Source organism: Falco rusticolus, chromosome 12 (assembly GCF_015220075.1).
Source record: "Falco rusticolus isolate bFalRus1 chromosome 12, bFalRus1.pri, whole genome shotgun sequence".
Lineage (NCBI taxonomy): Eukaryota > Metazoa > Chordata > Aves > Falconiformes > Falconidae > Falco > Falco rusticolus.
Genome location: NC_051198.1, coordinates 10,820,743 through 10,848,614, shown reverse-complemented (window position 1 = coordinate 10,848,614; position 27,872 = coordinate 10,820,743). Strand labels below are relative to the sequence as shown.

General features: G+C 38.3%; 1 protein-coding gene across 3 annotated transcripts; it reads right to left on the bottom strand.

Annotated features, from left to right (window-relative positions):
• On the bottom strand, positions 1-27,687 carry FEZ2 (fasciculation and elongation protein zeta 2). Of its 3 annotated transcripts, XM_037405578.1 has the most exons (10): positions 27,377-27,687; positions 25,642-25,750; positions 22,625-22,741; positions 21,106-21,250; positions 17,375-17,643; positions 14,514-14,594; positions 9,601-9,676; positions 7,402-7,467; positions 1,559-1,588; positions 1-1,111 (listed from the first exon to the last, which is right to left on the bottom strand). In XM_037405578.1, the coding sequence occupies exons 1-9, from the start codon at positions 27,607-27,609 to the stop codon at positions 1,578-1,580; spliced, it is 1,107 nt and encodes a 368-aa protein (XP_037261475.1). In that variant the 5' UTR covers positions 27,610-27,687; the 3' UTR covers positions 1-1,111; positions 1,559-1,577. The 3 variants fall into 3 exon arrangements, with proteins under 3 accessions (XP_037261475.1, XP_037261474.1, XP_037261476.1); XM_037405577.1 differs by lacking the exon at positions 1,559-1,588 and having other exon boundaries at positions 27,377-27,686; XM_037405579.1 differs by lacking the exons at positions 1,559-1,588; positions 14,514-14,594 and having other exon boundaries at positions 27,377-27,685.
• Between the last annotated feature and the right edge of the window lie 185 nt (positions 27,688-27,872).

Here is a 27,872-nt window from a genome sequence, read left to right as displayed (position 1 = left end):
TAGGAACTCAAGCTAGAAAATAGTTCCTTTATTTTTATTAGTACTCCTTACATTTCAATCTAATCTTTAAGATTGGCAAATTTATTTGTGACAAGTATTTACTGAGATTGAGATTATCGGGTACGTTTCTTTTACAGGATTTGTAAAATACATTCCCATCTGTTGAATGCAGATACATCATCACAGAGGAGACCGTGCATATAATTTACAAGAGATCTGTAGCAAAATTTAGAGACACACAACAACAAATGTCTCAATGTAATACTAACTTGGAACTCAGATGCAAGTTTTTCAAACTGTACATGTATTTTTAAAAAGATACAGCCTTTTAAAAATGTTTTTATATTGAAGCATTTTCATTAAGATCAAACACTTACTAAAACCAGTAAAGTTATAGCAGCAATATGGGAGAATATCTAAGCCACATGAACATTAATAATTAAAATCAAGTATGAAATATTACAATACTCAGATGTTTGTGTTAAATAACAAGGCTAAGTAACACACCAATACTTATGCCAAACCATCAAAGACTCTGGATTCGTTGACTGTATGAACAATACTGTTGTATAGTTCAAAGTTACCAAATTTAAGTGTTCAGTGCTGACCCCCACCAACACTGTTCTGGAGCGCTTCCCGGAGAACTCATTTCATCTTTTAGTCCAAGCCTGACTATGATCCTTCTTACTTCTTTGCTATAGGAACTGAGGATGCTTTTAAATATGGATTCCTTAAAACTAGGCTTATTTTATTTACACTATTCGAAGATTACTTTTCCTTCCAACAACAAAATGTGCAGGAGGATTTACTACATGCTATACAATGTAAAAATAGACTTTAAAAAGCCAGAACAATGTGAGTAAAACTGTACAATGTTTGTTCCCTGCTCCAGTTCATTGCACTATTAATTTAAAATGGAGGAGTTGTCATGCCCAGAAGACTTACTGTAGGATCAGAAAATCCACGCACACACAGAGGAGGTAAATGCACACTGGTTTAGGTATAGTGCCAAATGAAAAAATACTATGAGTTATATTCACAGAAAGCTTCTCATCTCAGGAAGGAGCCTGGCTAATTCTGAAAGGCAGCCCTCTTCATGTAGGACACAGAACTGCGAAAGAACCACAAATACATCTTGATAAACATCAGTGAAGTTAGTATGTATAGAAATATAATGTATATACTAAAATAATTAAATGTTGAATTCTACCCTATTAGTAACACAGTAAAATCTAGAAATCAATTGAAACCGGCAATTAAGATATCATCCTCTTCTCGAAAGATAATTAAGTGACACAACCCACTCTCTTTATCTAATATTATCCAGAAATGAGTTAACTAAAGGTCATGTCTTAAACAGTGCTTTTTGAAGTGTTCTATTAGCAAAGAGAACATTAAGTAAAAGGTGACGCATGCAGTTTTATTTAAAAAATATGCACTGACAATTTAAGATGCTAGCTCTTTCTACTTCTGGTGCGTGTACTTGAATCACACAGTGGGACGATAAGACATGTCCTTCATGTGTTTCTCATTCCTGTTTCACATGTAAGACACAAACCTCAAGAGCAATCCAGCTTTCAAACCAATGCTAGCACAACACAAAAGCAAATAAAGAAGTCAGGTGTAACAATGACACAAAAACTTCAAAGGCAAGAAAACAGATGTTCTTACTTGAAATACTTGCATAATTTAAAATAGAACAAGGTGTAAATTCTTGCTTTATTAAAACAAAAAACTAGTGTTTTTTAAGCCTTTACTAGAAGCTTGAAAAATCAGATATGAAATAACAAAACAAGCTGAAAGAATGAAAATTATTCTGCTTTCATGACATCTACATTCAGAAAAAAAGCCTAAAAGAAAATACTATTAGACATATTCCATGCATTTTACTCAGTAGTAATGTGTAGCATATTATTTTTAGCACTGTATATTATTGTCACAATTACTGTTTAAGGACAACTGGAAAAGAATACAAAATGGCAATAAATACATCTTAGAATGGTTTACTGTAAGGACACATCTGATTTCAAAGGCATTTATTTCAGCTATAAATACCTGCTTATATATTATCATATATAATACTTATGTTTTAAGAATGTCACAATTATTTATGCTTACATGTGTTCTCGACTTAAGGAAGAAAAAAAACGTGTCTAAATGTGATACCAGACAACCTATCCCTAATATCTTGATTCTGTGTACATCTACAGGCTTACATTTCATATGTAATACTGATTTGTTCAGTAAGTAGCTATATTAAGGAACACTTGCTTCCAGCAGATTTCCTCAGATATTCCTCTTTCCCCTCATAACAATAAAACCAGGTAATTCCACTGCCCACAATGCCTTCCTCAGCTTCTACTTTAAATTTGCTACGACCTGCATCCCAGCAGGTCTTCCCCATGTTGTTCCTCTGTCCTCACACCCCAAAGTGACAGGAGCTATTGTAAGTGCATTCACTGGTACGTGAATACATAAAAGCTATCTGGCCAGCTGGATGTTGGCTTTTCAAAGCCAACAGCCTTTAGCTCAATGGAAACAGTGGTTTCAGTCCTCCTACCTCGATGCAGTTCCCCACAGTATTTGTGAAATGCAGTTATTCCCACAAACCTTTTTTCTGCCTTGTGGGGTTGAAACTGACATTATTATTCAAGGCTGAAGAGATAGACATGACTGCAGAGGCATTTTCTTCTGAAAGGAACCTAAACTTGCATACCTAAAAGATTACAGATGCTACTACTTGTTCATTATTGTACTTGGCAAATATATCATAATGCAGAAAATAATTACATTATACACGCAAGAAGAAAGACTGAAAGTTTCTGTAAAAAAAAATAAAATTAAATGGGTATAGTTAAAAGAAACATGCTCTCACTTAGGGATACGGTACCAATTCTTGTTTCGACACCTAAAACCAATGCAACCACAAGATATGACAAAAAAATCTCCATCTGTGCTCCCTGCTTCACAGCTTAACTTGTGCACAAGAAACTTTGCTGCTTACTTGCTTATGTAGGTCTTTCAACAGAAAATAATACAATATTTTCAAAGCATGCTATATTTGTTAAACCATGAAAAAAGATCAGTAGAAAGATCAGCACAAACAGCATTTAAACACAATGAGCTTACTAAGCTGCCAGCTTCAGTCCAAAAGTGTGCTTACTAAGATCAAGAATTTCAGTGTTGGCTTGGTATTTCTTGCCCTGTCAGCAAATGCATTCCCCCACCCTCTTCCAAATTTCAGTTTCTGTTTCATGACCCCTAGTGATAAAACATAGTAACAATATTAATATATTAAACATATTCAGAAAAAAAATTAGCAAAATTGCAAATGCTTACTGATTTCACATTCCCATCTACATTCTAAATCTACAAAATATTGATATGAATCATATGCTGGTGGGAGAACTACAATTTACTTGCAAAGATCACGAAGTCCCTTTCATTATTACTAACTTCAGGATGGAAATGTTCACGGAAAAGTAAAAATAGACCTGAAAACCCATATAGGGAAAAAAATCCCCTTTAAAATAATGTAGTAATAATCAGGAGTAACATGAACAAGAGAAGGTAAGTTACTGCATTGTACAAGACTCTACATAGAATATGTACATAGCCTGGCTTTGAGATACTTACCTCTGAGTAGGTACTCCCTAGGGAATAGCTCCAGGGAAGAGCTAACTGATCAAAGGGAGGTCAAAATGGTATTTTTAATATTTTGGGAGACACAAGGGGGCGGTAGAAATTGGGAAAAGAGGATGCTCTAAAAAAGGCAAACACCAGAAATAATTTCAAAACTAATAATCCTACACAAAAATGCATATGGAAGTTGTTTTATTTTTCCCCCTAACATGAAATGGACTGAGTTGCATTGGCCTTTTTTGCTTCTGTATTATACCAGATTTGCACACCCCATGTTCTGAGGATTTCTACTTGCAGCATTTCAGCATTAGCTGGCTATGAAACAAAGTGCCAGAATAATCCATGTTAACAATGGCAGTCAATAGCTGAAGTGGTTGCAGAACCTCAGTCAAGTTCCAGTCCTGTACTCCAGCTCTCGCCCAAACTGCCTTGCCAGAACAAATTTACTCAATCAAGTATTGAAGATAACAAGTATTGGACAACACACCCAGAGGGGGTCTGTGTGTGTCTTCCTACATGATTCAAATTCAGTCTTTCATAAATTTCAGAATTATTTTGTCATCTAGTTAAAGGTATTCAAGATGGTGACACATACAAAACCACTAGGAAATCCAGAGAAAATATAAACTTATTTCACTGTCTTTTTTTTTTAATCAGAACACCAGTGGATTTGGCAAGACTTCTTGTTAAATCAACAGTTACTGCTCAATTGTATGGTTGCATTAACTCTTCCAAGTTCACAGTGTTCTTAATTTATTTGCCCCATTACATTATGCCAACAATACTAGGGCAATTGTTATTATCACTTTTATCCTGATACTTTTTCTTTAGATTTTGCTTCTAAACAATCTAAATAACTTTTCAATAGTAACTAACAATATGTGGGTAAGTTTATTACTAATTCTGTGCACAGCCATAACACCCACATAAGACTGCATGTTCTAATTTTTTAAATACCATGGAATAAAAACAGTGCTGCTTAAAAAAAAAAAAAAAAAAAAAAGGACTGACTTTAAGATTTTTTTTTCTTCTTTGCTCAGTAAAATGGAATATAGAGCTAGAAACAAGGTTTTACCTGTGTTACCAAGTGCCACACTAACCACGTTTTCCATAAAGCTACACGTACCCTATAGTCACATATAAGTCACTGCCTGGTTTTTTTTCTGCTTTAAGATTGGGAAGAATGATCCTCAAAGGATCAAGAAGTTATTATTCTAACAAAACAAAGTACCTCTGGTGATATAATCGACGCATTTCAAAATTTCACTTCTTGATTAAAGCTTAATAAAAAGAAATTACATCCATTCAGTATAAGACAATAGCTGGATCAGAGAGTAAACAAATGTAAAATGAACACAATTATCACTATACCATACGGATGACTATTACTGGGTCCAGAATTTGTTATCCTCTGGCTTCTTTTGGGAAACAAATTCAAACACCTAAATTCTCATATCATTTTCACCTTGCCAAGACATTCTTATTCTTTCCAGTGAAGAGAGCAGACTCTTCAAAATGTAGGTCACTCCTTCTATTCTGAAATCCAAGGAGGATGTTGGAATTTCACATACAGAAGCTGAACTGAAGGTTGCTTTAAGTGATTGTATGGAATCATCTAATCTCCCTTTAAGAAGCTTTAAAAATAATTTCCAGACAATAGGCAAGTGGCTGGAAGTATTTTGTACCATGTATGAAGCCTCACTGAAGCTTCAGGCCAGAAGTTTCAGTAGCAGAAAAAGAGAAACGGATTACAAATTCAGAAACAATTGGAAGGCTTTGCCTGTTCCACAGAATAAATCTGCATTACAACGTAACACTGCCAGCCCAGCTATGAATATTTAACATACTCTAAACATAGCAATATGAATCTTAGTTGGGGCTACATTGAAAGAAAGAGTAGAAACCTGTGCTCACGAGCTTGTATGACTGCTTGCTGTTGTGCAAGGACCCAGAGAAATCAAGAAAGACTTAGTTCTGTTCAGTACTGAAATGGTAGCTGAGGGGAAATCACCTTTTCCCGTCAGTGTCAGTGACGCAAGTAAGTGATCACTCTTCATACTCCCGTCACTTGTATTTTATTTAGAGACAACAGTGCTTGTATATGATGACCTGTTTGATCCAACACATTTAATGTGAGTATGAAGTTTTTGTAATGGTCACATCTAGTCAGTAGAACATCCCTGGTGATTTTAAAGGCACAAGCATGCACAGGTAGGAGGGAACCTCAGCTTCAAGCTTACTAGATCATCCTGTCATATGTTCAGCTAATACACTTTCATAAGCCTTTTCTGCAGAAGATTTTGTCATTTCCCTAGGCAGCCAGTTTCTTCTCAGTATCTAGTAAGCTGAAAGCTTTTCTGGACAGCTATGTCTGAAAATAAAAGCAGACACTATAAAGAGCACTATTCATTCCCATCAGTTTCTAACAGATGTTTGATGAAGAGCCAGCAGCTTTAATTATTGACAACAGTTCATCCTCTTGGGTCAAAGATTCTGCCTCACCGAACTAAATAAAGTTTAGTGCCATCGCCATTAAGAAAACCCTTGATCTTGAGCCTAAATGGCTCTAAGCTCACAAGCAAATACATCTGTCTAATTTCAGAAGGATTTTCAAAAAGGGTAAGTAAACAATGGAGAAATCAAAGGAATCAACTGAAAGATCTCTGCATTCTTATTGTATGTGGTAGCTCTGCAACCCTACACAAAACTCAGAAATGAGCCTCTTCCAACAGGAAGTCTGTTGGAGCTTCTACAATACTGCATGGTGCTCTCTTCAGATCTTCTGAAGCAACAGCACACTAAATTTCAAACACAAATTTAATCTGAAAGCACTTTCGAATCTCTGTGAGATGAGAGTGATTAGAAGTCTGTGTAAGAAATACAAAACCCTTTAAAAATCAAATGGAGGGAAATAACTGAGACTTGGAAAGCACGGTATCAAAAGAAAAGAAAAAAATTGCAGCATACGAACATGAAGCAGAACACAAGATACGTTTGTGTGCCAAATAAAAAGGCATCCACTATTCTTTTGTACACCTGCTTGTCAGATCTTGGGAATTTGATGCATATGCTAAACTTCAAACACTGAAGAAGACTGTACCATTTATATGCTGAGAAGTAAGAACATAAGCATTAGTAAGATCTAAGCAGAAACGCAGCCAGAAGAAAAATTTATAAAAAGAAATTTATCAACCTGGAAACTACCTGGAACAACTTCTTAAAGCTAAAGCAAACCTTGATTTTCAGTGTCTGACATTCTATTAATACAATGTGTAAGACTTGAAAATAAATGACTCTCACGCAAACCTTTCAAATAAAATGTGAAGAAGGCATAACAAGTAAATGTAAAATCATTTTTACTATTGACCAGAAGGCAACACTTATAATGAAGGTATAGGCACTTCGTCTAGCAAATGCATTATTACCATAGGCAGTTTGAATTCTGATTCTGAAAAACCTGTACAACACAAGTTTTTAATTATACCCATTTAACTCTGTAAGCCAGACTTCTCTGCTCCTGCTGATGTCCTTCAGCTACTTGAATATACACTGCACCCTTTGCTGTATTATACTATCACAAAATAAATATGTTTTATTTATGAACTATATGCTCAGAAACCTCGGACAAGTGAGAACTGTGTTTGATAGAAAAGCAACATAGTTCACGAATGCCACAGGACTACTCTCTTCAAATACACCGTGTACGTACATAAAGTTAATTTAGAATAAGAAACCACCCCTGCTAAAAAATATACTCACCCTTTAAAATATAGTCTGTTAACAAGCTTGGCACTTTCTCGCTATCCTCTTTCATGGCATGCAGGACTAAAGTATGAAAAAAAAATTATCAGATATTTAGTCATAAAACAAAGACAACACTGTCAAAAGAAACACTGTCAAAAGCTGTTTCAACTACATATAGGGATATACTACCAGATTAGTAAGAAAACCCTTCACTGGAATATGAGAAAATACAATGGAATACATCATATCTCCACCTTTCACTTGTGTAACTCTCACTGAAGGCCACAGTAGGTGGATTCAACAGACCCATTTTATGTGGTTAATTATTACAGTAAAATGTCATCAGTCATAACAACAAGGAATGAACCTCTTCCCTATAAAAAAGAATCTCTCAAAAAAGAAAGTCACCACATCCAAAACTAAAATGTTCTTACAACTACTGGAAGGTTGGAAATCTTAGGCAAATAGTACGCTTCATTACTTATTTCCTTGACTGTCATCCCAAATCATGAAATAATGACATTTTTCTGGAGAAACACTGCTGTGAATGACCTGATGGAAATGTTGGGGAGGGGGGGGGGGATGTCCCTGAAATGGTGCACGTTAGCAGCTGTAGCTTAGAAAACTCTTAAATTCATTACTGAACTTGGCATTAACTTAAAATAATGCCAAAATGCCGTTTTTGTGACTTATATCAAGTCAAAATTGTCCAGCCTTGCATATTTCTAAATAAGGAAAAACATTTGGCCTAGCTGCACCAAGAACAATCCCTTAGGAAGTTCTCTGGACACAACTGAAAGAATCAAAAGTACAGAATGATACTGAACAGCAGGATTTAATAAACTCCCAATTCCTCATACGTGACTCTGAACTCGAAACATAACAAGCGTTTTATTTCAATTTTGATGTTGAAGGAAAACATTAGTGTTCATAACTACAAAGTAACACAGCTTTGAAAGAAAAAACAAACAACTCCAGACACCTGCTTTACTGTCTGCCTTAACAGCAGAGAGAGTCAGAAATCTGCGGCTGAGGCACAGGATGAAGCTCCAACCAGCCCACAGAAGGCAATACTGTTAATACTTGACAGTGCATTTGTACAAGACATTTTGTTAATAAGCCGTCATGCACCAAAAAACATTTCCAGGAGGCTTTAAGCTCCCTCTGGTTAATATTTAATTTTTGAGAATATTTTCAAGTGAAATTTAAATATGGCAAGAGGATAAGATTTATTTGCATGAGTAAGGAGTAAACATGAAATGAAAAACCTATTTGTCACAGAATTAGTTTGAATTACCAGCTAAGGGTACCTACTTTGAAAAAATAAAGGAAATTTAATTCCTGCTTTCACATTTAATTTACTCCAGAATTTATACAACATTTATTTCCTCTTTCCAGGAAACAGCCAGTGAACCTTTTACCATGCCTCAGCCACCTGCAGAATCACAGACCTGTGCTGCTGGAAAGCACCTTAAGACACAGTTAAATCCAAAGTCCTGATATCTGATCAAACACATTGATGTACTCTATCATCTATTTTTAAACTGTTCCTATAAACCTCAAATGAAGATGCCACTGACTCCCAGAGATGCTCTACTGTATTAACCACCTTAATAATTAAAATTTTAAAAACACAACCTTATTTTTCATGCAAATTAGAATTTTTAAAAAACTAACAAACTAGAGGACTCATAAAAAATTTTGAGGATTTGGCCTAAAAAGATGCGAAGAAAGGGGAATTTAAAGCACCGTCAAAAGTCAGGCTATTTTAAAGGCAATCAAGTGCAATGACCATACAACTACTCATAAGTGTCCCAACATCCATTCCATTTTCTGAAAGTCATTACAATAACCTCAAAGCACTGCAAGTTTTAAGAAACAAGGGTGTATCAGTTACTATAAGACAGCACTGCCAAATTCCATGGCACGCAGTACTTTCCGTAAGGCCCACCTGTTGAAATAATGTGAGAACATTTACTTTCTGATACATGCAAGTTTCTGCCTTTAAGGTTTCAGAGAACCGCTAAAAAATGTACTGTGAAAGCTCTAGAAACAAGTAAAAGCTGGCCAAAATGCATGGTTAAAAATCATGCACCTTTACATACATGCCATAGGGTAAGGGGGAAGGGGTAATTGTGGATTCATTGGTTTTAAGGAACCACAGTTGGAAATATAAAAAGGAAAGAATCAGTGGGGGGAACTTCATATGCTCACTTTTGGTTAACGTTTGAAGATCTTCAACTGATGGGGGTCCATTTTTCTTCTCATAAGGAATGACGGTTGTTAAGTACTGTCAAATGAAAAACAGAGTTACTTGCCAGTCCTTTCAGGAAATTCATGTCACTTGCATCTTATTTTGCAAGAATTGTAGCAACTGAAATTGACAGACACAATTAAAAGCTTTTCAAAGGATCACAGTTCACAAGTGATTAAGATTGTACCTTTCCTATTCCAAAGCTTTTAATCAAGTTTTAATTCCAAGTTATGTGATCACTTTAGAAGTTGTGCAGCTAAACACTTAATCAAAAAGTACTTAAAAAATCGGAGCTGTTCACAGTAGAACTTCTCATTAAGTTTCCTCCTCAGAGCCAGCAATAGTAAAAGTTTGCCTCTTCCTCCAGAAGTCAACCAGAAGTGAAGTCAACTTCACATAAAGTCCTTCTTACAATCAAGGAAAAGCTGTAAGAAAAACCACCTCCTCTCTAACACCACTACAAATGCAGATGAACAATTTTCAAATTTGCTCTTAAAAAACCAAAAAGTGTAAATATCATGCGAATGTCACCAGTTGCATCCAAAATCTGAAAGTAATTATTCCTTTCCAGTAAGTACATTAAAAAACCCCAAACAACACATCTTTCCAGGTAAACACTGATATTGCCTTCAAACAACTTGGGAAACTGGTAACAGTCAGCTTTTTAAAGGTTTCCAGAGCACAACTGATACAGGCTCTCAGGGTGCCTTAAGTAAGGCGTTCAGGTTTGTAGGAACATGCTAACAAGTATTCGGGAAATAAACCCCCCTGAAAACGCAACATTTTCAAAGTCTGCACATACTGTGTTTGAAGAGCCTTAAAACAGCCGTAGGATTTTCTCAGCAACTGGTTAACTCTTACTGAGAAGCGAAACATGTCAAGAATTTTGACAGATCAAAGAGCACTGCCCAGACCAGCTCCCAAGGTGATCTACAGTCCTCTGTGCAAAGAAGATCATGCTGCCCCACAGTTAGGTGAAAATGAAACCAGACAGCTTTTGCCTTCTGACGCCGTGTACTTCCAACCAAAAGGACCAAAGCAAGCCTAATTAAATGTAAGCCCCCCCCCCATTTGGATTCTGCTTTTAATTCTCAATTTTAATAGCAGAGTGTGCTAACAGTTTGTTTCAAACTAACTCCATTTTTGTTGTAATTACTCTTTACCAAAATCTTTGATCAGCAGCTTTAAAAAAAAAGCAGTAATTTTCTTAAATCTTTTAGAATTTTCATACTTGCAGTGCAACCAAGATTTATTTTCAGATTCCTGAAGCAACCCATTTGCTTTTATTAAATGCCTTTAGATGACATCTTACTTTGCAGCCTGTATGAATGCATATTCTTCTTAAAGAAGTCAGCATTTCAAAAGTAGTGAAAACTCTAGAATTTTACCTAATGAAAAAGCTTCCCAAAACTTCCCTCAATTTAACTTTTTAAGAATTTAATAGGAACTCTATCCTGGGTTAACAGCCACAAGGCAGTAGGCAAAACAACCTTCTGTCACTCAACTTGAGAGCTAAGTGTTTTGCCATGTAACAATCTGAAAATAAGCTATATACAAGGTCTTCTCTCCTAGTAGTGGCACTTCAGTAAGAGTCAAGTGTAACTCAGACGCTGGTGAAGAGGTTCACTTTACAGAAGGAGACTCTGTGTTGCCAAGAGCAGCTATAACCGTTGCCATGTTTGGAGTGGGACTACACACCTCATGCTCAACCACATCCTCTGCCTAAAAGCCAGACAGACTTACTCCTGTGTCACTTACGGGAACCTATTGTACGGGATGTACTGACAACTCACCAAGACCCTATGCAAACACAGGGCATTTTCCTTCCTCTCTTTTTCATTTTGCATTTTCTCACATCCACCGAGTACAGCAGAGGAAAGCGTGCAACACTTCTTAGGAAACAGTCAATTTTCAATTTCTTTTCCAGCAGATGTAACCAACAGGTATCGTTAGATAACTGTACTCCTAGTAAAATTACCAGAATCAACAGCTAGATACAGGCTGCTAAATCTGCAAATGTCAGAGATGAAAGTAGATCGACTAATTCAGAAATCAGATTTCAGGCTGTCATTTTCAGCCTTCAGAACCAAGTGGCATTCTACCCTTTACTTAGACCATAAACTACTAGGAAACGTTTTCCTGGACCAAATATCAATATTCGCTGTTTTCCTTCTCCTGTAAATGCCACCCTCCAATTTTCCTAATAATAATAATTAAAAAAAAAAAATTAATTTCTTTCTTAGTTTCCAGAGATCATTGTGTTTTTCTCTTGAGTACTTTGCTGCTGTAACAGTATGTCTGTATAATAGCACTACAAAAACTCACTCCCTGAATCGCTGTGTGAAGAATGACATTCTATGAAAAGGAAGAAAAGGTGACTAAAGTGTACCTTATTGACATGACCAAGTGTTAAGTCTACTGTGACCTCTAAATTTTTTATGCAGATTCGACAATATGATAAGTAATCACGCATAGAAAGAGTTTGATATGGCTAAAAATCAAAACGAAGATTACTATCTTGAATTTTCTTCTGGAAATATGATCACGAAAATTGCAACCAACACTCCAATGGCTTTTAGGCAGTTGTTTGTGTGGGCTTTTTTCCCAGCTGCTTCATCAGATGGGAACAAGGAGTTCCCACTGGAAGTTTCTCTTTAAATGTTGAAAAATTCCAAGTGATTTTCACTCATGTCTCAAAAACACACACACAAAAAAGGACTACCATTTTAAAAAGGAAAGTACTCACTATCAAAAGTAATACTACCTAGGAAATAGAAAAGGTGGTAAATACCATTAAAATTAAAAGACTGGAAAGATTCCTGAAATAACTGTACAAACTTGTCATAAACTTTATGCTGTGACTTTGTGCGTATAAATTCTACCTTCTAAGGTACTAAAAAAATTGTCTGTCCTTGCATTTTTTTTTTGACACAACTCCAGATTGTTAACTAATGCTCCCCTGCTAGCAGAAAACATGTGAATGGGAGTTTACAGTGATGATACACCCTGAAAAAAACACTCAAATGAGTATTCTGAGAGCAGCACTAAGCAACAGTGTCTGATAATTTTACTTTACAACTTGCTGCATAATATTTTAAAAGCAGGGCCAAGGTTTGGCAATGTGATACCAGCCAACTCCAAACAAAAAATAAATGCCGTAGAAAAATGGATTTCCAGGACTAAAACAGAAAAAAGCTGCTATCTTTCCTACCTTCCTCTCCTTTTTTTCATGTTAAGCTCTTGTTATTTCCATGATAGGCTTTAGGATACAGGGAGGGGGAAAAAAAACCCATAACCCTGCCAACAAGGATATAGTATAAGATAAATCAGGGGAAACATATGATCAACATGAGGACTAGCATTAGTAAACTAACTAAAATAATGACTGGAAGGGTTATCTAGTCAGTGTTACTGTTCATATATGATTATGCTACTTATGCCTAGAAAGTTAGGAGGCAGTCAAAAAAGAAAAGGTGCATTTGAGTAGACACATGTACGTAAAAGAAGTCTTTTAACCAGAAGTAAGAGGGGCTGGTATAGCTAAATATGTTTGCTTTATGAAAATAGATGATATTTGAAATAGCTAAAGATACAATTAAACAGCTGTAATTTATTACTAAGTGGTAAAGATAGCAACAAAAAGAAAAAAAAAACCAGCACAGCTTTTACTTTACCATTATTGAGATAATGTAGAGTGACAAAAGCTCTGTCCAGTAAGCTCGATGCACGTGTTCAAGATCCTCAAAGCTGGGGATGAATAGCTGCATCTATGTCTTCCTGAACTCTCTCATACAAATACCTTGCTTGAGATAGAGGGTAAGTCCATGATTTGTAACCTCATGGTTCTGGAAGGACTTGAGAAGAATTGTTTTACTTCCTGAACTCCTCTGCAGGATAACTGCAGTTATCTTCCAGACAAAAGCCTAATCAGCCATGACTTCTAAAGTACCAGGTAGCTTATTGCCTCAGTGGACTGACTTCTCACAGGAGTGCGGAATCTAATCCGACACAACTGCATAAACTATAATGGGTGAGTATGCATTAAGTAATGTGACATACCAGTATTCTGTAACGTATGCCAAAAGCCTGAACAACAGCATAAGCATTAACATTTTGCCAAAATACAGAATAATTTGATAAAATACACTACAGTTCTGAAACAAACAAGTATCTCTTTGAAATAAAACGTAAAAATCTTGCTACTTAGGTACCTGTAACATCTACAGTGATACCCACTGAAGCCAGGTCTCTGTGCTATATATTTCACATTTAAATTGTCAGTGAAAAGACACGAACTTGCCGATGGCTTATGCATTTTATATCAGTAACTGCATTGCGCACACTTGACTGCTTTTAACATCATGCAGTTTTCAAAGGCAGAAAGACATACAGCAGAGCCCATGCATTTTCCAGATGCTACTCTGTTTTTGGATCTATCAGCTCTGAACATCTGAAGAACAAAGAAAACAGTTCTAATGCAGTTGGAGTTGTTACCCAAATCCTTCAGGCTAAAGGTAGTTATGTCTAACCTGACACATACTCTTTGATTGGATATTAGATTTTTAGAGACATGCAAGGTATTTGAAGCATGTGTTATGATGCCAAAACAGACTTTTTGTCTTGTGTAAGAAACAAGGGTTATTTTTCCAGTGCATCAGGATATCAAATCCTGACTGTCTCGAGCTGTTGAGGAGAGAAAGAGACTGTAAGCTGATCAGAGTCCTGAGGCAAGGAAAGAGTACAGATTCCAACATTTTTGTCCTATGTTTTTCGATCCCAGCATTTATCTTCAACTACTGTCAATTTTCAATAGCTCAGCTCCTACCGAAAGAGCAGGCAAAGAATGAAGAAAAGAGAGAAGATAGCCCAGCACCTGTTTCTCTCCACCCGAGTTTCCAAACGTGTGGCGGAAGCCATTCTGTATGACATTTGAGATCCCTTCCATGCTGAAGCGCTACAAGTAGTGAAAACATAGCAGAAAGAAAAAAAGGGACAGAGAAAAGTTCAGAAGACTATTAACCAACATTTGTCAAGACTATAAAAGACGAATGACAAAGACAAGCTCTAGGATGTATTTCAGCACATTTCTATTTCTCATTCATCTACTTATTTTTTTTAATTGAAAAGCAAATCTTGTAATGGCAGTTAAGCAGCATATCTACATCAAAATTTAATCAAACGAAGTCTTCACACTGCAGACCCAGAAAGAGACTTGTCTTTTAAGGCTGTTTCATTTTGAAATGTAAAAAATAGTATTTCTGAAAGTTTAGCTCCCAGTATAATCTCTTTTAACATTTGTGTTTCAGCAATACACTTTTAGAGACACTGCTGATACCAGTTTTTCAGATTTTGAGCACCTAACCTACTAGAAACATTATTCAGAGGTAATAATTTTCAGCCACACCTCTTTAAAACATTTTATGCTTTCATACTTCCTTTTCCAGAACTGAAGCAACAATTAATATTCTCCATTTTCTTTGTAATATGATAAAATATACACAACGAGTTAAGAACGCATCCATATTAATTTCAAGCTCCATTACACAGAATCATGGAATACAAGTAAAGAAAAATTAATACATAATCCAACCATTTTTTTCTTCAACACTGTAAACCTTCTTGCTTGCTGGAGAGACAAGTTAAAAAAAATAAATATCAAAACAATTTTGATGTTTAGCACGAGATATAAAAATTTGCAACTGACAAGAACATAAAAAGAAGAACCTGTCAAGCTGCTGACACAGGGCAGTATGATGTGCACACTTCAGCACACTTATCTGAATGTATTTATTTATGGGAGGGGGGAATAAAATGTGCTGGAATACAATATTCAGTTGTCTTCTAAAGCACAACGAGGTCAGTAAATAGACATAGATGTTGCCAAAGCCATCTTAACTCTTTGAAGATATCCTACTTAAAGGAACTGGTATCTTCAAGCCTTGACTATTTCTAATTACTCCCCGGTCTGGCCTTGTGAGAGAGGCAAAAGTTTTAGAAATCTAAGAAAGTGATTCACCCAAAGACTGTATCAGGGACAAAGAATTAAAGTCTGTCTTTATTAAAATGCAATTATGGTATCTACAGGAGAATTTATTTTCTGAAGAGTATAAGAAGTTAACCTTACTTCCAAGCTTTGTACTTAAATGGGACTTCATTATAGTTTGTTAATAAAATTACTAATTTATACATGAGTTATTAACAGAAACTCACTCTTCACAAAGTTACTAGAACATACTATCTGTATGCACATTCTCAGCACTTCCTTAAAAGATAAAAGAAAAAAAGGAGTGTTGAATGAAGGAAGCTTACACCTCTTTCTGGAAGAAGGCTCTCAAATCTGTACTTGGTGATAGTGAAAGCTGTTTTCATAGGAACCACACATACACAGCCCACAGTCTTACTTGGGTGCTAGTTTGTTCAATCCCTCTCACAAAACAAATGTCACTCATCTATCTCTTGAAGCAACCAAATACGAAAATATCTTATATTGGGACCATGTATATATACAGTTATATTTGAAAGCATCAATCAAGACTCTAAACTTGAAACTAACCAGAATAGCTTATGAATCATTTGACTCCAAGTTTCAAAACCAAGTAATTATTTTTCTTTCTACTTACAATATAACTTTTTGCCTTTCCATGACTGAGAACCAAAAAGGAGTAAATTTGCACCTTTCACTGTGCTCCTGCAAAGGGATGACTATTCTGTATTGTTTTCCAGACATACACTTAGTTAGAGTTCCATTAAAACTTAGCTATGTATGCAAACACTTTTCATTAGACAGACAAGATCAGAACTCTATTTCTGCTATATCACAGGTATCTTATTCTTGTAAGTTTAGAAACAGATTCTGAAGAAATAATGTTTCATTGCAAACATTTATTTCTTATGTTGAAAAACAAACCCCAAAGCTTTCCAACGTCAAACCGAAGCATTCTTTCTGGGACTTAGCCAAGACTTACAATACATTAACCACATTTTATAAGCCCTGTAAGAGACACTAAGAAATTCTAACATTAATATCCCACTGAAGTATTTTAAAATTACTCCAGACAGGTAAGAAAGAAAAAATGGCATTGACAAGATAATAACCTAATTTCTTTCATTCTCTGCCTCCTATAATTCAAACTCTGTTTGAAAGACATTCTTCCTTCTGTTGCTATGTTCAGTAAAGAATAAACCAAATTACCGGCTCCTTGTACACCTGCACTACACTTTGGCCTCACCTGTGTCTCTCGTTGGATATAGTAACTCTGCTGCAGGTTTCAAGAGATCCAGAATAAAGCCCCTAATTTTTTCCTACCTAAAACCCAACATGATCAATAAATATCTGTTCAACTACATCAGCGATAATACTGAATTTCCTGCAAGACTAACAGTGGTACACACATACTAAAACTCTCATAGCGAAACCAAACAGACAAATGAGATAAAAGCCTACTGACAACAGAACAGAACGTCCAAGGACAGTATTTTTTGCAAGAAAGGTATGCTGATTCCAGGCTAATTTGCAAACAATAAAAAAACACATTTCAGGAGTATGACAGGAATAAAATGTTACATGACCTTGTGAAAACATACTTGCAACAGAAAGTGCCTAAGCCTTGGCTGCAAATGAAGGCATGGAAGCAGGTATACCAGGTATCTTGATAAAATCTAGGACTACTACTTCCCATAGGGAAAAAACAAAAAATATTTTAGATGTAGAAATAGTTACAAAAATTTTCTTACTGTTCCAGGCATATGACCTCTTTCTTGTTTGCAGTTCTGAGGACTACCATTTTTCAGCTTCTTTTTCTTCTTGGCTGTTTCTTTGTGTTCTCTCTGTTTGTTTTGTACTTCGATGAGGACAGAAATGAAGCTGTTTTTCACTTCCTTCTCAAACTCCAACTCATCTCGCAGAGCCAACTGCTGTACCAGTTCCTCAGAATAATCCTTAATAGCAGTCTCAATTTCTTCTAGCAGTTCATTTAACTCAGCAACAGACAGTCTTTTTACTCCTATAAACAGTTTATATAAAAAGTAATCTGTCAAGATTTTAAGCATGAGAATACTTGTGGGAATTACAAGCAAAAAAGTACTCTGAAATTTTTCAAAACAAAAAATTAAATTCTAAAACCACCTAAAATAAAACAACATTCCTAAAGGAATAAACACATCACAGAGGCAACCAGATGGTTCAACTTCTTATTTCTGAGAAATTGGAGACAATCTACAAATATGCAAAGCACGTAGCTGTTAAGGAAGCTAAAGTGAGCGCTAAACTTCTAATACTGACACCTCTGTTAATATTAACTTTCCACTGACATTCACTGTTCAAAGCAAAAGCTCTCCGTATTTTCTCTCATCCTTGGATTTTTCATCTACAGCAATACTGAAACTATACTCTGTGAGCAAGGGAATCTTCTTGGGAATATTGCTAAGGTATGCATGCATATTCATAGAAGGTTGAACAAAGCTTTTATAATATTTTTAGATGCATTTAGAGGAAAAACCAACAAAATCCTCTAGATTTTCTTTGTCTAGGGATTGCAGTCAAAAGCATGGCCTTGTATTGCCTGAAACAAGAACCTAGATCAAAATTAACTGACAGGCTCATTTCAATCAAAAATTAGCATTAATAGCTTTGAGATAGCATGAGACTGAATTGGTCAAAGCTAAATCAGAAGCCTGTAAAATGTCAGTTTGGAAACAAAAAAACCTCTCCAGGTTTGCATTTTAAAGGTACTATTGGCTCATGTGTTACAAAGAGTGAAATTATGACTAAGAAGAATGTTCTGAGGCTTGCCTGAGTTAAAAGTTAGCATGTTCTTTGAGGACTGCTTTCCACTCCCAGTTAAGTCTGACACACCTAGGAAGTGAGTAAGTCCCAGCACTTGCTACGTCAAAGAATGTTGTTTTCACTGGCATCTAAGAAAGAGCTAGCCCTGGTTACGCTGAAGGGTATACAATCTGTCTAAGGACACCGCATATATGTTTGTCATTATTTGGTTATATTGAATTAGTCTAGTAGATGTCACGTCTAAAAAAATTGCTATATGGGGAAGTGCCTACGGACAAGTGCTGAAAAATACAAATAAGGCCACAAATGATGAAAAGTATAGCTCTCTAGGTAATAGGAGAAACATGATTTTCCTCTCTAAAATTACAGCAGGGAAAACTGATTGGAGAAAGCTCCTTGTCATTCACTTACTAAAGAAAAAGAAATGAAACCTGTTAAGGCAGTTCTCCAACAAGGAGGCACAGTTTTTCAGAGTAACTTAGGTCTTAAAATCTGTTCAAACACTGTAACAGTATTGTATGCTTAAGGATCTAATTTTCAAGTAGTTTGAACCATCCATCGCCTATATTGTTGTTTAAACTATTCCAAGTATGTCGCATGCAGGTTACAGCCTCTACTCGTAACACTGATCTTGGCTATTTTCACAGTTATTGCACGTATCACAGTAGGTCTTACTACAGCAGTAACCGTGTCAACTCTGGTTGTCAGCAACAGCAAATAGCAACATCAACTCAAACATAAGTGGGGGGAGAAAAGTAAATTCAGCGACAAGATTATTTGGTGGTCTGTGGGTGCAAATTGCAGAATAGGCCTTAGAGCTTCTGAAACTGAGTGTACTGCAATGTAAAAATTAATATAAGTTTCATATGCATTCAGTACAAAGGACAGTCTAGTAAGCATAGGTTGCACCACTGTTTTGCTTTTGTGAAAGAAGACTAGAGAAAACACCAGTGAGTCCCAGCACTTAAGAACCAGCTTCACAGGCTAAGGAACAGTTGCTCCAAAACCACGTGCAGATTACCCAACCGCAATTCTGACTTGTTTATGATAGATCAGTCGTTGTTATCAAAGCCTATGAAAGGTCTACATAGGAACTACCCAGCTGACACAGGTGAGTGAAGACAAGAGTAATTTAAATGCAGACTTCCTGGATTAAATCTTATATATGCAGGCTAAAGGACTCACCTGTGTAACCAGAACTGTAACTGGCTTTATTTTTGGACTGTCTTAATACATGTCTTTTCCTATCCAAAAAAAAAGTAAACACAAGCTTTGATTTCTTCTCAATCCTAAACACTAACATCGCTGACGTGTCTTATAAAAGCCAGACAGGTTCTAGGAAAACCCTGCAACAACTTCAGAGTGATCCAGACTAACTCTGAGGCAGCTTTGCACACAAAACAACTCAGCAAGAGCTTTTAATAAAATAGTGACCTGAAAGACATGAAAAGAGATTCTGAGAAACTAGTGAAGCAAAGTTAAATTATCTGACAAAGTAACTCAAGGCATTGGCTGGTCAAGGCTGACCTTTAAACCGTATAGAAGCAACAGACAAGATGAACCCCTGTGGCAAAGCAAAATAAATATGATATGAAATACCAAGCAAACTTGATTAGCTCCAAACCTAAGGACATATGGAACTGTCAGAAAAGCAGGAAGCCCTGCTGAGCAGAACACACTTTACTTCCACATTCCTGAAATTTATGTGTTGAGACAGCCAAGAGTTTAACCATGAAAATAGGATCTCCTCCATGAATCAGAAGCGTAGCAGAAACTCTAAGTCATGTCACAAAAGGTCAGCCAGTCTTCTGAATCTTCTACAGAATCCACACTGCTGACCCAGATTACAGGAAAGAAAGCACAAAACTTCCTACGAGGGATCAGAGTAGAAGGACCACCCAGCAAACGTTGTGTTCCTATTGCCTTCTAGCATTGATTTTGACAAATATACAGATGAAACAAATTTCCATCATGAAACTGACTAATCATAGGGGTTTCTTACATACAATTCCACCTGCTACCATGAAACTACACACATAATTTTTCCTTTTCTTTTGTATAGGGAAGAACAGATGATTTCCTTTGAGTAGAAGATACAAAGTTTGGGGTTTTTTTTTTCCGAACTTTTAAGCTTTTTGAAGAGGAATGGAAGGGCAGGACAGAGAAGTATGCAAGGTCCTTATGGGCAAAAAAGGCAGCAGTTGCCTTATTTTTGTGCTACTGTAGATCAAGGTATGTTGCAGTCACCGAAACAGTACCAAAGAAACACCATTTTCTTTATTTATAATATATCTTTAAAAGCTTTAACTAATCTTCTTAAACACAGTGTACTGGCCTCAAGAAAGTGTCTCACTTTACAACACAGAAATTAATGAAGTTTAAAAAAAGACGGACATCACTTTACCTGTGAAAGGACCTCACTCCAGAGAGTCAGGCTTCAGCATATTTGCTTTAATTTGATATTCTCTGAAGTTTTATTTTTATTCTAAGTTATGAATGCTGACAAAAATAAGTCTTCTATTTATCTTCTAAATCCAGGTTATCCTTTCAGGGCATTTTGAAAATATTTTTGAATGAAGGTACTTCATAAGAAAGACTAGCTGTAACTCAAACACATGGCAAACTTACGTTTTAAACTATTTTCAATAAGCATAAGAACAAAATGTTAAATATCACTTACTTTCTTCATAGCTGTTGTTCGTACTGGATCTCTTGAGTGTCTGAATTTCCTGGGAAAGTATGGAGAGCCGATCTGATTGTGTGGGAGTTTCATCATCTTCTGGATCAGGTGATTCCTGCATCATTTCCTCTATTTCTTCAATCACCTTCAAAAAACATGAAAACCCTTCTGAACCCCCCCTGTACGAAGAGAAACAGACTGCGCCTTGAAGCAAAGCTGTTAAGACATTAAGGATTTTTTCACTTTCTATTAATGAAGATGCTGATGGATGAAACTAACAACAAGACTGGATGGACAAGAATCAACAAAATCTTATTGACCTTTCCTCCCCATCTTTGCTCTCTGAGAATAAGCCTACCTTTTCAAAGTAAGTCGGTGATCTCATAACAACCAGTGTCTTGAAACTACACAGTTATTTCTATATGAAGGTACACATGGTTCTGCTTAAGAGAACCGAACTAAAGAGTGAGCTGGAGTATCTTTCCTGAGTATTTAGTTGAAGGAAAACAAAACAACAGAAATCAATTACCTTCCTACCACCCATTTCACTACAGTTCTCTAAACCAAAAAAAAAAAAACCCCAGGCTCTAAATGACCAGAAAGTCTACTGTGCTTATGAGAAGTTTTATGAACTAAGTCATCATAACCTGAAGCTGTTTTGCAACCCTGGGAGTAAGATCTGAGCCAGAAGGAAAGTAAGAGAACAGAAATTCCATGCATAGAGGGCGTACTTTACAGTAGAGAAATGACCATATTTTATAGACTAAATTCTTAACTGAACAGCTGAATAAATAACACATCGACTTTTGCAGGTTTAAAGGCTGTACACAGTGCTGAGATTCACCTCACAGTAAAAAAAAAAAAAGAGCTGAGGGAGTTTAGGCAATCCTGTCTCTTGCACTCTTTAATAACCATGTTCATCACAGTTTGCAGGCAACCATTTAAATGACAGGAAAATAGATTCTTGTTTGCTTACTAAAGCAAGACCTGAATGGACAGTCATTAACCTTACTCAGAAGAGCAATTTTCAAGATAACTGAAGTCAATCCACGGACTTGGAACAGAAACCTTTAGACACTAAGCAATTTGAAAGCTTAGTCGTAGAACTGTTGATGTGCCCTCGTATTAGGCAAAAACATCAAAGAATTACTGCTAACCACAAAGCCACGTGAAGCTATGAACAGCCACAAAGTCACGCTGGAAAACTACAAACTCTACAATACCAACATCCTGAAAATATTTTTGCTTTTTAACATATGTATTTAATTTAGTAGTATTTCTGACTAATTTGGGGTAAGAAATCTGTAAAGATTTCAAAGACCCTGGGCTATCAACCTCACCTGAAGCGCAAGAATACTTTCCAAACCTGAATCACATAGTAATATTTCACACATTATTACAAGCCTAAATAAAGAACACTCAAGCAGCTTAGCTATGGTGAACAGCAAGGAAGAACAAACAAGTAATTACAGACTAAAAGAAAATACACCATCAACACTGTCTTTGCTGAACACCTTACCTGCTCTGCTGTGAAGAGCGGTTCGTCATTGATGCAGGAAACAATGATAGAATGCATATCCAACTGTTCTCTCAGCTCTTCATCATCTGACAGGTCAAGGTTCAAGTTATCATTTACCTAAAAATACATATTAACATATATATACACATGTTTTTGTGTGCGTATATGTAAAAAACACATGTACATATATAAAAAAAGAGAAGTGATCATTGAATTTTAAGAATGAAACAGATTCCTTGTCCATAATAATGGAATCAATGATTCTTGCTGTCAAATACCTGGAAACTGAGATAACTGAAATTAAAACTGCAATTGGAGAAAGTTAAAATAGTTATCAGTCTTTAAATATCTTCAGCATATAAAGACTATATACACAATGACATGGAGATATATGCATGGAGGGCAGTCAATCCAATGTAAATACTTAAATGAACATAGACATTTGTCAGTGTGGGGTGCAAACCTACCCATAATCTCTAACACTACACAAACCTCCTATTTCACATGCTTTTATAGGTCTACTTTTTCACATAATAAAAGATGCAACAAAAATGTTTTAAAAACCAAAACCTGGTTATCACCCCAGATTATTTTAAATGTATATTGTTGAGTATCTCAGGGTCTTTTCCAAAAAAAAGAGAAGCAATGCTGTTCCCACACTTATGCCATCAAATTATGCTCATCCTTCAAAAGCCACAACCCCTAACTTTTGACATTTTGAGCTCAATCACTTTAACTGATCTTTGGGCTAATTTACAAGCATTATAACTAGCTGCATGAAGTCCTTGGTCTCACTGTATCAGTTTTCAATTTTTGTTGCAACTCCTCCAATCTCCCCAGTTTCTTCAGAAACCTTAATAGTTTTCATATTCGTTTTGAAGATGTTACTGGTATCTCCAGACAGCTAGTCTACAGGGAAAAACATACTATCTGTATTACTGCAGCCATCAGAATGAAGTCAAATGTCCACTTTTTTCCAGAATCTGAATTCCAATAACCATGCAGTGACAGGGCTCCACCAAGAGTATCTGTTACTTGCTGCACCGATACACCCCAGTGTCCACATTCTTTAATGTCTGCAGTCCTCAAATGTTTTCCCATGTATATAGGATTACAACAACTACGGGCTAGTAAGCAAGGATAACAGCTTATCTAGGAGGAGGTTAGCTTCCCCTCCTGACATTCCAGAAACAACATTTTGAGAGACTATCAGAATATATTCTGATAATTTAGGCTAATAAACCACCTCAAACAGCCCAAGCTACAGCTGATGCCAAAAGGACCACGTGGCCTTCTACCCAGACACATTTTATGCCTCTTTCTGTTCTCACACTACCAGAGAATGACCTGTTCAAAAATAATCTAACAAAAATACATTAAACAAGCAATTGCATAGTGCTGTCCCTTGTACCACTGCACAACACTTCCACTCAAGTACTTCTTTCACCGTCAGAGCTGTATAAAAGTGTTCACAGATCTGTGATGTGAAGCAGCAGAGATTAGATGAATCAGCCTCATTCACTTTACATTTTTTTCCTACTAAAATGGGAAAAGAAATACTTTAAGCACAAGTTCAACAGCATATTATTAGCTTCAAACGCATCAAGGAAGTGTTGCTTAGCTGTTAGTATTCATTGTAAGAAAGTTAAAACAAGCTACTAGCTGGTCCATATGCGCTGTCACATATCCAGAAATACTGCTGAAACACAGGGAAGGAGAGATAAAACCTATGTCAAATGCTCCCAAACAGATGGGCTTTACACATCAAAAGGCATGCCAGGTGGAGTGAAAGCTGAATAAACTCGAGCTATGTTTAATCCATGAACTAATTTTCCCTTTACTGGCAGCATACCTCAGATGCTTTCTAACCCAGCAACACCACTTTTTTTCATGTAGTTCCTCCACAACCTCCGGCAAGGAACTTACAAAAAACTATGTGCAACATTTTTTTTTATATTGTATCTAGTTCCTTACCAAGAAATCCATCAGTCTTCCAGTCCATTTTTCAGTCACACAACAAGGTCATAGCATGGGGGGTTGTAAGCCTTCTTACTTTAAAGGTAAAGATTGAATTACTCTAAAACCACTCGGAAAATCTGACTCTAATAAAAATCAGAATAAGCACAAGTAAAATACAAGGGATAACCATCAGACTCAGATTGAGAGAGTGTGTTCCAGAGTGCCATCCTCCCCTGCTGAACCCCAAAGTATCCTCTTCAGCAGAACAATCTTTGCTCTTGTCACAGTACAAAGTAGCAGCCATTATATAATGGATGGCAGAAGTCAAGTATTGCCCTATTCTCAGGTTACACACATAGATATTTTTACAACATAACTCAGCTTCACTAGGTTTAAAAGATAAACCGCTTGTTTCCTCAGAAGACCTGGGAGATGGGAATTCTCCCTAGCTTCTCCTCCTGAAGCATTTTAATCCACTTTTAAGATCAGAGGACAACCCCTTCTATAAACCTCTCTGAAGCTCTTCCTTCCCTGCTTCCTCCCCAGACAACTATTCTACTTGTTAAATAAGGAAAAACAAAACAAACTTTTGCAATTCGGTGTCTCCTGGGTCACCTTTCCTGTAAAATAAGCCTCTTTAGTCTCCACTGACTACAGAAGAGATGAACTTAAAGAAAGTCCACACCGGATTTTCTAAATCAGAGTTACTCCCACTTCTTTTCCTCCATTACCCAGAACAGTGCTCAACACGAAAAAGACTGTAGAAAGACTTTATGTGAAACACTTGCTCATTTTACATTTTTTTTCTGTCCTGCTCTGGCTCTAATGAACACCCATCTAAAACTAACCCCAAATTACTCCAACCCAAGGAGATGCAAAACTTTTATCTGTGGTTGGTTGATTTTTTTCATGTTAAAAACCTCTCATGTATAATGCCAAGCACAAAAAATATTTTAAGGCACTTAATAACAACACTCTTTTACACAAATGCAAATTGTTTTATTTCTGTACTGAGTATAAAAGATCCAAAGAGGGTATTTCTGCTGATCAGAACTTACCCCTTTTTCTGAAAGATTCAGTGTTGGCAAGTGCAAAGCTCTGGTGTGGGAAGATTTCCAGTCAACTGGCATTACGTTACCATAATTATCAGTCAAAGCGTTCCAAATCCTGAAGAGAGGAATAAAGGAACAAAAATGTAGACCTTAAAACAAGCAGCAACTGATCAGCAGTAAACATATTTGTAATGATAATGTATTTCTATCAACAACTATTTCCTTCCCTAAATACTCATCTGCAAGTTACTAACAATATTTTTACAATGCTTCGAAGCTCAGAGAAAATATTGTTTTGATAAGCCTAATTCTTTTCCCCTTCTTAAACCAACAGTGTATGCACAGCAGTGAAATAAAACGTGATGAAGAGACACCTTCTTTACTAATTATGTAACCATACTCACAATCTTTTTGGGCATGGATGAGCCTCTGCTCTAATGACATTTGAGTTCAGCTATAATTTCCGCACCTAGTGTTGTTCGTTTCCCTTGACTTTTGCACATTAAAATCAGGAATTAGCAGAGGTCGAGCAGCAAATTCTGAGCTAAACCTTTCTTAATTCCTTTCCATTTATCACAGAATACCCAACATGCACAAAGTATACTAAAATTGTGCAAGAGTTTAGTTTTACCCAGAAGTACGATTGAGGAGCTCAGCCCACCACTTGTCTACGGGTTACAACCTCTCCGGCTGTGCCAGCAACTTCGCACGTGCAGCCCCATACTGGCACAACAGTTCGGGCTTTGGAACAGAGCAGCCTCGGCAGTGGGTCGGTGCCCCAGGTCAGCTCACTGAACCGCCGGTATGGGCGATGCCGGGGGGTGATGCTGGGATGCAGGCGCAGGGTGATGCCGGGCGATGCCGGGGGTGCAGGCTCGGGGTGATGCCGGGGGTGCAGGCTCGGGGTGCAGGTGTGGGGTGATGCCGGGGTTGCAGGCACAGGGTGCAGGCACGGGGTGATGCCGGGGGTGCAGGCACGGGGTGATGCCGGGGGTGCAGGCACGGGGTACAGGCGCAGGACGATGCCGGGGAGCGATGCCCAGCGAAGCCAGAGGAACGGCTGGGGCTGGTGCGGCTGGGCAGGCACAGCCCCATCACTGCCTGGCATCTCTCTCGGTTGATGCTTCCCAGACCTGACCTCACTGCTCACACCACAGGCATTCAGCCCTTTGCTAACGTGATTTTTTTTGTTTTGCTTCTCAGAAGAGGACATACCATTCAGTTACCTCAAAGTACGAGAAAAACCGCAGTGTTTTTAACGAAGATAAGCTGACTGAAATTTGCTGTAAAATAGCAAGTATAAATACCCGTACAAGAGGTATTTTACATACAAATACTTTACAGACGGGAAAGCAGCACAGATCGCAAAGGCTCTGCAGCTCAGGGGGAAACCCAACGACACTGCTGCGGCTGAGATTCTGTCCTTCACCCGCTCCCCGTACCTCCCGTGTCCAACTCCAAACACAACCCGCGGGCAGCCGGCACGGAGCCCAGCACACGCGGCCCGCGGCCGCCCCCCCCGGCGCTGCCCGGGCTGCCCACACACCCGCCCGCCGGCCCCGGCTCCAGCCGCCCCCCAGGGGCGGGGAAAGGCCTCACCGCCCGGCGAGCGGCAGGCGGAGGGGCAGCGCCGCTCGCCAGCGCCGGGGCCCGCGCCACCCGCCGGCGGTGCCTCGGGCCGGGCCTGGCCTCCTGCCCCTCGGCTGCGGCCGCTCCCCGCCCGCCCCGGGCCCGCACTCACTCGTCGTCCTGCAGGGCGCTCTGCTCCGTGAGGGGCCGCAGCGGAACGCGGCTCTCGCCGCCGCCAGCCCGGGCCTGCGGGGGCTCAAAGCAGAAGGACAGCTTGGCCCCCAGATCCGCGCCGCCCCAGCCGCCTTTGTCGCGGCCGGCCTCGGCGCCGCTCCCCGCCGCGGGCTGGAAGCCCGAGAAGTCCTGCCAGTCCCCCGGGTCTCGCTGCGAGGCCGCGGCCGCCATCGCTGCCGCCGCAGCTGGCGACGCGGGGCTGCGCGCTGCCGGCGCCTCCCGCAGCTCGGGGCGCGGCCTGTGACGGCGGGGGCGGCCCCACGGCCGCAGCGGGCGGGGCGCGGCGTGCGCAGGCGGCGGGAGGCGGCCCGGGGGGCCGGGCGGCGGCGGCGGCCAGGCGAGCTCGGGGGGGCTGGCCCCGGCCTCCCGCGGGGCGGGCAGGGGGGCGGGCAGCCGGGGCCGGCCCCTGGCAGGGCGAGGCGGCAGCCGGGCCT

Bases quoted from the DNA above. Each gene is read 5' to 3' on its own strand.
- FEZ2 (XM_037405577.1), bottom strand. From the start codon at position 27,609: ATGGCGGCCGCGGCCTCGCAGCGAGACCCGGGGGACTGGCAGGACTTC. The intron at 25,751-27,376 runs GTGAGTGCGGGC...TCCTCTCTTCAG, and splicing joins AGCGCCCTGCAGGACGACGA to GATTTGGAACGCTTTGACTG. The intron at 22,742-25,641 runs GTAAGTTCTGAT...ATGTATTTTTAG, and splicing joins TGAATCTTTCAGAAAAAGGG to GTAAATGATAACTTGAACCT.